The following is an 11,583-nucleotide window of genomic DNA, read 5'->3' on the forward strand; positions in this document are numbered from 1 at the left end:
TTTGTACTTCCATTTTAAATTTATTTGTTTGCATTTACAAAAAAATCCGACCATTAAACAAACAATTTGTTACCTAAGATAGTAGAGAGACTACAAGAGTGTGCGGCAATTTTGGGGCTCAATTAAGGGGGTTCATTGCGAAGGAGTATCAATTTCGGGGCTACAATATCGGTTGTTTCAGTAAAAATATATAACTATATGTATATACAAAGTTTGTGGACTTCTTGTGCCTCCATTACAATGGGTGTGGGTTGGTGTGGTCAGGTGAATGAGAAGGAGTGGATGCATGGGTTGTGTTAATCGTTTCATACGCTAAGCTAAGCCTAAGTCTTGGTTGCTATAAAACCTATAGGTTAACAATTTTCCTTGTCATTGCTATTTTACTTCGTTTCGTTGGAGATTGGATGATTGAGTAGTTGCGGTTGCTTTCTTGGTGAAGTGGGGGGCGGAACCTTGTGCCGTTGGGCGTCTGGCAAGCGAAAGGCACCTCGTCCTCCGGCTTGTTAATGCTTCTTGTTGAATAGATATACACGCATCGATTTTGCATTTGTATTTGTTTTGTTTGTCTATATATAGCTAGTTTTTGGTTTCGTTATTCGGGCTACTTCTGTTCTCTTTGTCCTCCTCCTTATCCTTATCCACCAGCTGCTCAGCCCTAGCTCCCTGATCCTGCTGCAGCTGCTGCTGCTGGAGTTCCTGCTCCTGACCAGTCTGTGTGTGTGTGGCTACAGTGGCTCCGCTGCCAGTCTCATCCTTGTGCTTGACACCCCAATGCCAATTAGCCATATGTTTAGCCTCTTCCTTGCCGCGCATGTCCGTCCTGCTGCTCGTCGGCGGCGACGACTGTGTGGACTTGTCCATCTTGCGTTCCAGCTTCAGATCAAGCTCCACGTCCGAGTCCATTTCCGTTTCGGAGAAGGATAACGAGTTGCCAGCGCGCGACACCTGGATGCGTCGCCGATCCTGTGCAAATTCATTATTTAGTAAAAGTAAACATGGATGTTGCAATGATACCGGATCACCTACCGTATTCAGTGTAGTCGGCTCCGAAATGTAGCCATCACAGTCTTCGTCCTCGCTAAAGAGTTCCGCGGTATTCACGGCGTATGTCTCCGGCAGACGGCACACGATCTGCGCCAGATCGATGAACGTGTACTCGTTGAGGGAGGCATGGTTAACCCGCTTGGGTGGCTCCTTGTTGAACCACTGATTGAAGCGGCCCAATCGACCCGCCTTGGCCATGTTCTCGAAGTAGTTTTTGCCAAACACATAGCCCACGTCGCGAATCTCGTCGAAGCTGCCGAAGGCTAGAGTCTTGTACTTATCGATCGGCGGTCGGATATACTCGCAGTAGTCGGAGTTTTTCACCTCCTGCAGAAAAAAAATGTTAATTGCCTTTGAAGTTTGATTTCATGGAATGACATACCTCTAGTTGGCGCACGCAGGACACATAGGCTAGTCGGGATTGGATGTCCGGCAGGTCGGGCACCTTCACAGGCGACGTGAAGGGATTCCATTTCTTGTAGAGCAGCCACCAGCCGCTCAGGTCGTCGCCGTAGTTGGTCAGGTCAGTGTCATCCTGGGATCCCACATCGATGGCGATTATATGAGCAGCCCCCAGATTATGCATCACATCGGCTAAATGGTGGCCAAGGAAATAAAATGGCCAGCATGCGTGTGGTGATTTAGTTGGTCGCGATGTGTAGGATGTTGTGAATGCAATACAAATGTTCAGTTAGTTGTGCTTATTGGTTTTACGGTATTGAAAAACTAATTTAACAAATTGCGTTTACAATTTAGATTTAGATTAATATATTTTAATCCTTTTTAATTGAAAACAAGTTTCAAATTTGATTAAATTCGCATTGTAAACGCTTTTGTTTAATCGTATCCCCAGCATCTCAGTCCTATTGCCAAGTCAATCATTTGTGATATCTGCGAATATCGTAAATTTATGTGTGGAATGTGAGGACAATTTGATTGAAACTGGATTGGGCATTGGAAGAAGATGCTGGGAGACGAGCATCGCGAATTTCCAAAACTGGAACGGACTCAGGGGGCGGCGCAGAGCGTTGGAATCAGGATCGTGGATCGCCAATGTGGATGGTGTTTCAATTTTTTTTTTTACCTGGCACGTTGTTCGTGTAGCAGCCATCGAGCAGCAGGTGGCCGTCGCGGTAATCACAAAATGGTGGGAAGACGCCGGCAATCGACATGCTGGCGCGGCAGTACCGCCACAGGTGGCCTGTTTTTGTTTTTTATCACAGATGGGACAAAACAACAACAGCACAATATTGTGGATCGTTTTTTTTTGTGGATGACACGAAAACACGTGGTGGATTGCATTGGTTTATTCAATTGGTTTGTGTGTGTGTGTGAGAGAGACAGGTCGTGTGTGTCGTAGATAAAGAGAGAGAGGGAGAGAGAGAAAGAGACACACTTTTATCCACGAAATAATGGTTTATTTCAGTGCTAAAGCTACATATGAAATTGGGTTTACTTATACGCATACAACAACAAAATAGTCAAGGCGAACAATTGGGAAATAAACAAACTAAAAAGCAACTCAAAATACCACTAATAAACTAAAATAGGTAGAAGATTGATAAACCAAAGAAACTTTGTGCACTCAATTATAGGTGTGATTCGGTAATTATGTATAGGTATGCGTGGGCGTGTTCGGTGTGTTTACGTGGAAGGGAGTGAGACAGATGGTGCGCTTTACCGTTAGAAATGCAGGCCACGCAAACTATCGATAGGCAGCACTGGCATTGCCAGCGCGAAAAACTTTCAAACTCTCAAACATTTCAAACATCTAGGAGAACAAGAACAACAAATATAACATCATCTCAGGGATTTGCCGGGAAAGAGGGACCAGAAACGGAACGGAGCGAAACAAACGGAATGGAACGTGAGGAACGTAGAACGCAGGCAAGCATGATCGAACAAGTGGAATTTCCAACACTCTGTCGCGCGCTCTGTGTGCCGAAAAACTCAGCTCTAGATTGGAAGTTTAATTGGAGAATTTTTGTTGGATTAACGCTCAGGGTTAAATATTTCGTTTTTTTTTTTGTTTTGCATTTTCTTTTTTGTTAATTCTATTTGCTAGTTGCTAAGTGCTAATTACCTGGCAGATTATTCACATAGCCGCCATCCAGCAAGAGGTGCCCATCTTTAGGATCGCATAACGGCGGCATGTAGCCACTGAGCGACATGGAGGAGCGTACGTAACGCCACAGAGATCCTGGTATTTAAAATCAACGACAGACACATGCCAGCAATGATAAGTCGGTGGGTGTTTTGTGTGTGTTTGTGTTTTGGGGGAGGAGAAGAGAAAAATAAGAAAGATTGAGAGAAACTTGCTTTGAGCTATCTTTTTTTTTTAATGGAGGAGAGAAAGGGGTATATGAAATGGAGAATTTTGGGATGGGGAGCACCAATGGATTGGGTTTTAATGGGCGCAGCTATGCGGGGTGGCTTAAAAGAGGAGCAACGAGTTTAGCCTCTAGCAAAGAGCACAATAGCCCATTTCGATTTATGGCACAAGCTCTCCAAACAACAACAACAACAGCGACAACAATGAGATTTTAATTTGGGTTGTTAGGTTTCAAGTTCAAACAAAACGGCACATTCGATTGGCAGCATAACGCCGATAACTAGTCGATTGCACAGCAGAAAATAACATTAAGAATAGTGAAAATGCCTCTACAAAATTGCGGGCCATGGAATGTGGCTGTGCCTATGTGTGTGTGTGTGTGTGTGTGTGCGTGACTGTGTGGGTGCGTGCCGGTGTGGGCGTCTCATTGTCTGGGATTTCATTTTTGTGCACACTCAGTTCTAAGGCTACCAAAAGATCAAAAGGATCAGGAACTACAAAACGATACAATAGCACAATAAAGGTGGGGATAATAAACTACAAAAAGCATAAAAAAGGAAAATACCCAAAGAAAAACTTATAGCAGAAAGCAAACCAAAACGGAAAGCATATACAATCAAGGGTACAATGTATTAACAGCAGTTTCAAACTTTTCAAATTACCAATTTCAATTTCTTTTGAAAAAGTAACTAATTTTACTTTCTTAAATACAAATTTAAAGTATTCAGAACCGATTATCAGTTTATTTATTACAAACGATTTAGCTTTAAAGGTCATACTAGTTAAGAACATTGCATTCCCATTAGCCGATATCCAAAAAAAAAAATAAAGAATAGCGACTAAACGACAGAAAATGACAGAGACAGGCACATACAAAGCGAGGGAGACAGACAGAAAGAGAAGTCTGAGTTGACTTACCATTGGTGTGAATGCGATGGCAACTGGCGGTTATGTCGGTGGTGAGGGTGAAGTAGGGTATCCACAGGTCCTCGATGCTCACGTCCCCGAAAGTGTCGTGGATCGTCTTGTTGAACTCCCGTCCGGAGAACATCGATGTGATCGGGTAGGTGAGGTCAAGTAGTTGTAGGAACCATTTCGTCATTTTCTAAAGTATTTACATATGTATACATTAAACATGTATATGCATATAAAGAACTAACCTTTGACCACTCGCGCGCCTTCTGCGTTACCGTGGTGATATTACGATCCGAGCACCATAGAGCTCCCATCAAGGCACCGATGCTGACGCCGCCCACCATGTCAACAGGTATGCCCGCCTCCTGGATGGCCTTCAGCATACCAATGTGGGCAGCTCCACGCGCTCCTCCGCCGCCCAGCACCAGGCCAATCGAGTTGCCCGTAAGCCAGCGGGCCAAGCGCGAGAAGTCGGAATGCATGTTCGGCTCGGACAGCAGGACGCGACTGTAGAGATCATTCTGAAAGGTAAGAGATCACGGAATAAACTAGACATTGATCGGAAATAAAGTCTAATTGCCTGTAGACTGCAGCTTAAGCTATTGGCAAACTTTTCAGCTCTACCTCCTTTCTTACTTACAATGCGGTATTGACTTTTGCGCGTAAAGATCCGCTTGACGCAGAGCACATGGTGGTGTTTGGTCACCCAGGGTCGGGCATTTAGCCAACTAAGCGTGTTGGCCGGCTTGGCATTGGTGGCCTCCGGATATAGCAGGACGAGCTCCTTCTGCGTTCGCATCGCCAGCCGGTCGATCTCGCGCTCGAACTTTCCGACCAGGTGGGAGCGATCGCCGAGGCCCACGATCAGGATAACGTCGGCCTGTCGCATGCAGCGCTGTGTCCAGGCGCTCAGCGAGCTGTCACACTGATAGAGGGTGATGATGTTCCGGTCCTCCTGCTGTGCCAGCCACGAGGTTAGACGATACTCGTTGGCTGCCTCAAAGATGTTGGAGCCCAGCTGCTTGCGCACCACATCGGAGGTCAAACGGAGAACGGGTCCTGAGCGAGAAACAGAGGAGGAACGTTACAATTGGCGGGTATATCGGAGATTCAGTGCAGCAATGTGAAACGTTACCGGACTTATCCATCGTGTTCTGAATAAATCTTTGCGGAAAAGAAGTGTCTGGGACTTTGTCCTCTTATTATTATTCTCCTATTTTTTTATATAAAGTGAACGTTTAACTAACAAACTGTATCATAGAACCTTGTATAGCTACAGAGACATATATCCCTCCGATTTTTTCATCAATTACAAATAATAATGTATAGATAGTAGTATTGTCCCACAGATTGGAGCGCTCACTAGCTTTATACGAACCTATGGCACAGAGCGAGTGGTAGAGCTCGTAGGTGAAGGGCGTCAGCGGCACCTCGTCGGTGATGGGCACCAGGGCCACCGTGGAGTACTTGTGCGTGACGGGATTGGCCTCGACGGGCGCGCCCGGCGCCCCGCTGCCCGAGCGCGTCTGCATCGAGCCGAGGAAGCGGTGGCTAAGGAAGCTAATCAGCTTGGTCACCACGATGGGGTAGCGCAGCTTGATGGCATTGAACAGGCCCTCGGGCAGCTTGGCCAGCTCCGAGTCGCGCACAGCCATCACCGTCGTGGTGCGCGACGTTTCCGTGATCATTTCCACGATGCCCACAAGATCCCCCTTGCCGTATTCGCCGACGATCTCCTTTTTGCCACCAGGATGCGTGATCACCGAACGCATTCGACCGCTGAGCACAATGTATGTGCTGTCGCTACTCTCGTCCTGCCGATAGACAGCTCTGCCCGATTCTAGGAAGATCCAGTCCAAGGCGTAGTCGCACTGCCTTACCAGAGGCGATAGGCGGCGTACTACTCCGTTGCCCAGATCCAGAACAATGCGTGGTCGTTGTCGCATGATCCTGTCGAGGAAATAGAGCAATCATAAATATCTTGGCTTCATTTGTACACGCCCAAACTCACTGGTATATCGCTGCTCGTCGGATGAAGGCTATCCTGGTGTTGCTCCTCGATCGTATGGTATACGCACTGGCCTCTCCCGTTAGCATGGCCAGTCCGCCAACGATTTCGCCGGGATGCACAAAGTGGATGAGCATGTCGCTCTTATCCTGCTTGGCACGCGTGGCATCCTGATTGCTCTGGTAAACAGCCAATGTGCCCGTCATCACAAACCAAACGCAAACATCGTCCGCATTGCCCTCGGTAATCAGGGTGACATTGGGCTCCAGTTCCCGCAGCTCTACAAAAGGCTCAATGATGTGGGAATCCTCCTCGGACAGACCCAACTCCTTGCGCAGGCTGTCCACCGCAGAGGATTGCACCAGGCGCATGTCTATCGAGGTTGTCACACCGGGTGTCTGTAGACACGAGTGCGAACCATCGGGCGCCATCAGAGTTATGGAACTGCGACGCGTGGATAGGTTGCCCACCGAGGGCTGCTGCTGCTGGTGGAATAGATCTGCATTGGGCGCATCGCCATGCACCTCGGTGAACAGATTGGTAGTTCCGTGAAAACTACCATCCGGATTCGGATTCGGATCGGACAGCGTGTGCTCCTCGCGCGAGTGTCGCGATGGCGAAGATGGTGGTCGAGTAACTGTCACCGAGACACCCGATCCCGTTCCCGAAGCAGCGGACTGCATTAGATTCATCTGGTTGATCACCATGGGCGGCCCATTGGGCGCCTGGCGTGAGGACTGCGAGTTGATCGGTCCACTCATTGTGGATACGCTCTTGTAGCGCATGTGATTCTGCACCAGTTCGGCATTCAGACCGAGGTAGTTCCGCAGAGCGGTGAACAGTACGCGTTGTAGCCGGATCATAATCACCTGGATGACGCGAATCATTACGTCCGGATTGTCCTGGAACACCTCTTCGAATGCCTGCAGACGGAGGAAAAGAACGAAATAAGTGAGTGTTCTATGAACATGAAGTTTAGTTGGAAAACTACCTGCATGGGCAGACGAATGACCACCGATTTCTCAATGGCCTTGGCGGTGACCGTCTTGTAGTAGCTGGGATTCCCCGACAGGACATCAATAAAGCTGAGCAGCGACGTCACCGACTCGCCCTTCCTGACCGTCTTCAATGACAGCGTGCTGCCATCGGCATTGGAGATGTACACATTGATCATGCCCGACTGAACGATATAGACGCTATCGTCCGGATCGGTTATCTTAAACAAATAGTCGCCGGCCATCAGTTCCAGCAGTTGGGTGTGCTTGCAGAGCCGCAGAAAGACGGGCTTCTCGAAATGGCCAAAGATGCGAATGCTCTGGAGCATATACAGCGCATCGGGCGGAACTCTATCGCTGCCCTCGATTGTCTCCTCCAGATACTCGGCTGGCGGCTCCACGGTGCGCATCTCCAGCGGCATATTGTCCCGCCTCAGCTGGAGTATCCTTCGCGCGAAACGCATCACAGCCCGACGCTTGTAGCCCTTACCGCTGCTGTACATTTGACCGCTCACGTTTTTCACTTTGCGCAGCATTCGCCGGCCGTAGAAGAGCATTTTGTCGCGCTTCCGGAAACGCAGGCCACGCAGATCGCCGGACGAATTAGTTGCGGTGCTAATGGAACGGGCGAGCTCGTCGCGCAGACGCAAACGTGCCATTCGCTTGAAGTACAAGAACCAGGCTATGAAGAGCAGGCTCATCATTACCAGGGCGCAATACATGTACACCTGCAAAGGAATTTGTATAAGATAGCGATGAACTAGCGGGTTTCTCAGTTCAAAGGCTTTCATTTTGATGGCTGTGGAGTTCGGTAGAACGCTATGCTGAGACCACGTGACAACTGTCAAATTTCCTTCGAAGTTCAAATCACTGTTAATCGAACTGGTTCCGAACTTAACATTCTCATAGAGCTATTAAAAGCTAATGTAAACAAAATTCATTTCTTTTTTGGCTATAAATAGAACATCCGTAAAACATCATTTAGTATTTTTGAAGTAAAATCAAAACTAAACTAACTAGACGGAATATTAGTTAATTCTCATTCTTCTTCAGCCCAAGAACTTGAAACGAAAGGATAAAAGTGACTTTTTGATGTCGTGTCCAATATGATTTCCATTTCGTGTTTTCCACGTCGCCCAGTTATTTTGGATGAATTATTTAGCACGAAGACACTTGCAATTTCCCAAAAGCAAGTGTCACGCCCATGTAATCAAGTGCATCAGCTGTGTTTTGTTGTTATTTTCCCCCAAATCTTGTTTTTTGTTGCTGCCATCGCCATTGTTGTTGTTATTGCACTCAGCACTTTGACATTGAAACGGCGACGCAACGTCGCTGCACATGTTTTATTGTTGTTGCTAGCGGTTCTGAGTGAGTTGTTATTGTTGCAGTCGCTGTTTTTGTTGTGGCAGTAGTTTCTCGGGCGATTTGTTATTGTCTGCAGTTTCCGTATTTGATATTACACAGCGCGAAAAAAAGGTTCTCTCGCACTTCATTAAACGTAAATCATAGTGACAAAGTTTTCATTTCTTTCGATAGAAATAAACAAGGCATTCGTTTTAGTTGTAAAGAAATTTTCTTTATTTTCCCCTTATAAGTTGCACATTTTCTTTCTCTCTCTGCACCTACTGTTTGCCTTTTATTGCCCCCAGCAATTATTGTTTGTTTACAGTTTATTTTTACAACAGGTTTGCAAAATGTACAAGAAAAAATACCATAAATACCAATTGACTCAGTCGGTCTAATTGGAAGCCGAAGCTGCGCCACACACGCACTTATCCAATTGGATTTGCTTTGATCTGATCGGACAGCACACACACACACACGCATAACAACACGATAACGATAAAATTCGCGCAGTCACAAGGCGGCTAAATTGATTTGGCCCCAAGGGGTTAATTGAATTATTGAAAACTGATTTCGTACACACCCCCGCCCACGATTGCACGTGCTTCTGATTAGCAATCGGTTATCATAGTTATCAGCTCGGGTGGTTTAGTTTTTCTTCTTTTTTTTTTTTTTTTGCTTCGGGGTCGCTTGGCTGTCATTATCAATACTATGGTCGTGTGGTGTTATCATGTGGCTACTGTAGTCAGTGGTTTTTGTTTTTCCTTCGTTTTGTTTTATGTAAGGCCACAAAACAATTTCGATTTGTGGCGACACATGAAAACACGGAAGTTTCGCCTTCTCTTCCGGTTTTTCTCTTTTCTTATCATTTAGCTGGGTTCTAAGAGATTCGAGATTAGAGTCCTGAAATCTACACTTGCCTTATCCTGTCTCGTTCTAAACTTTAGCTGGGGTCTTAATTTCAATCCGCTGGTGGGGTTTACTAGAACTAAGTTATGGAAAACTAGTCAGGAACAGTGAAAATTCGCGACTATTTCAATTCTTCTACCTATAAATCTAAGTACTTAACCTATGATGTTAAGTTATGTCTGGCCGACATTCATTCGTCTAACTAACATTTTGTAATAATTTTTTTTTAGAAAAATTTCCATAAAGATAATGGATTACACATTAAAAAATGACAGACACAATACAGTGGAATTTTCGAACAGGTGTTTGCTCTCAATACTCAAGTGGGTTTTCTTGAATAAAGTCGGTTTACTTTACTTTAACTACTTAGGTCTGCTTTATCGCTCATTCTGTGATTTTTATCAGGGGCCCTAATCTTTATAGATGTTGTCACAAAAATAGCCGTATTCATAATGAAATTGTTGAATTATATAAAAGAATTGTGACGTGAGAACGTAAATACTTAGTAAACTTATATTATATGTAGCCTGGACATGAACCTAAAACAGCTGTTATCCTGCACAAGTAAGATCCACATGCTCTCTTCCCGCTCACGTTCTCTCTCGCGCCTTAAGCAGGGGCACAAACCCGAACAGCTGTAATCCTGCACCTTTCTCCTCTCATTTTTTTTTTAAGCTTTCCAGCTGCCCTTCTAATCCTTGCGTCTTCTCGCTCTCGCACATATTGTCTAGAAACTGACTCACATTGCAAACAGCAAGCCAAAACCAGAGCCAAAGTCAAAGCAAATAAAAAGACAAAGAAAGGGTGAAGTGCACTTACCGTTGCTGTGATCTGCTTGGAAACATATTGGCACCACGCGTCCGAGAAGATTGTGTTGTAGCTGCCGCTGGCGCTGGCGCGCAGCATTTCCAGGACATCCATTGCGCTCTCTTACGCGGCCAGTTTTCCAATGACTCTGCTCCACTGTCCTTTCTCCCACGAAACTATTCGATTTGCTGTTTAGTTGACTCTCAATGTTGTTGTTGTTCTGCCTATTTTGGCTTATGTATGTTCCGTTTATTTGGTAAATACGCAAGTGTGAGGAGGGGACGGGGTACAGGGTGGAGGGGGCAAAGTAAAATCACAGCCCTTTGTTGTTGCCACCGTCGCGTTCTCTCTCTCCCTCGCTCTCTTACTCCGTCCCTAGCTTGTTTGAATATGTCGCGCTCTATCGCACTCACATTTACAGACACCCCCGCCCCACGTTTGTCATGCCTTTTGTGCAATAATTGTTATAATGCACGCACCGTACCGCACAAACGAACTCACAGACACGCACAGCAGAGAGCACAGCTTCTTTTGATTTAGATTTAAAATCCTGTTTTTTTTGCTGTTACGAGAATCACCAGAACCGAAGCAATTGTTGTTTTTTTTGGTGGTTTCTTGCGGAAATCTTTCGTTTTGGTTTTATATTGTTGTTGTTGCTCTCTCTCTGTTTTATTCTATCCCTCTCTCTGTCTTATTGTAGGCGGAGGCGGGGGGTGGTTTGCCGTTTGGATGGGGGGCGAGGCAACGTGTAACGAAAATGTTCTTAATTTACTGAGCCAAAATAAACGCGCATTTTGCTATGTAACTACAAACTAATAAACTGAAATGCACTCTAGAATTATTGTTATTGGTATCGATTCGCTTTGATGGTGGATTGAAAAACATCGATATGCCCGGAAATCGATTGTTACAACAGCTGTGCGAGCAGCCCGCTAGTGTGACCATTCAATGTCGACTTTAGAACGGTTATTTCAAAATAATTTGTAAAACTCGAAAAGGTTTGGTGTATGCAAACCGAATTATTTCATTTGCAAAATAATACTTAGGGCATACGGAACAGAAAAGCGTTTAGCCTAGTTATGACTATTTTAAAATTTGTAATAGGCCAAGTTATATAGTCAAATATATTTAAATATATAAGTTTTCGAGAAGTGATATACTGATATCTGGAACATTATAAATGTAAGATTCTTGTTTATTTGACTTTTATTTAATTTCATTATCAAAAT

The 11,583-nt window shown here is 45.4% G+C and overlaps 1 protein-coding gene across 2 annotated transcripts; it reads right to left on the minus strand.

Moving 5' to 3' along the window:
• Nucleotides 1–11,208, minus strand: LOC117148566 (neuropathy target esterase sws). Of its 2 annotated transcripts, none has more exons than XM_033316023.1 (11): nucleotides 10,367–11,208; nucleotides 7,291–8,022; nucleotides 6,303–7,222; nucleotides 5,670–6,241; nucleotides 4,932–5,350; nucleotides 4,537–4,812; nucleotides 4,295–4,481; nucleotides 2,129–2,245; nucleotides 1,427–1,638; nucleotides 1,027–1,371; nucleotides 1–963 (listed from the first exon to the last, which is right to left on the minus strand). In XM_033316023.1, the coding sequence occupies exons 1-11, from the start codon at nucleotides 10,466–10,468 to the stop codon at nucleotides 577–579; spliced, it is 4,269 nt and encodes a 1,422-aa protein (XP_033171914.1). In that variant the 5' UTR covers nucleotides 10,469–11,208; the 3' UTR covers nucleotides 1–576. The 2 variants fall into 2 exon arrangements, with proteins under 2 accessions (XP_033171914.1, XP_033171913.1); XM_033316022.1 differs by lacking the exon at nucleotides 2,129–2,245 and adding an exon at nucleotides 3,128–3,244 and having other exon boundaries at nucleotides 10,367–11,207.
• Between the last annotated feature and the right edge of the window lie 375 nt (nucleotides 11,209–11,583).

This window comes from Drosophila mauritiana, chromosome X (genome assembly GCF_004382145.1).
Source record: "Drosophila mauritiana strain mau12 chromosome X, ASM438214v1, whole genome shotgun sequence".
Taxonomy (NCBI): domain Eukaryota; kingdom Metazoa; phylum Arthropoda; class Insecta; order Diptera; family Drosophilidae; genus Drosophila; species Drosophila mauritiana.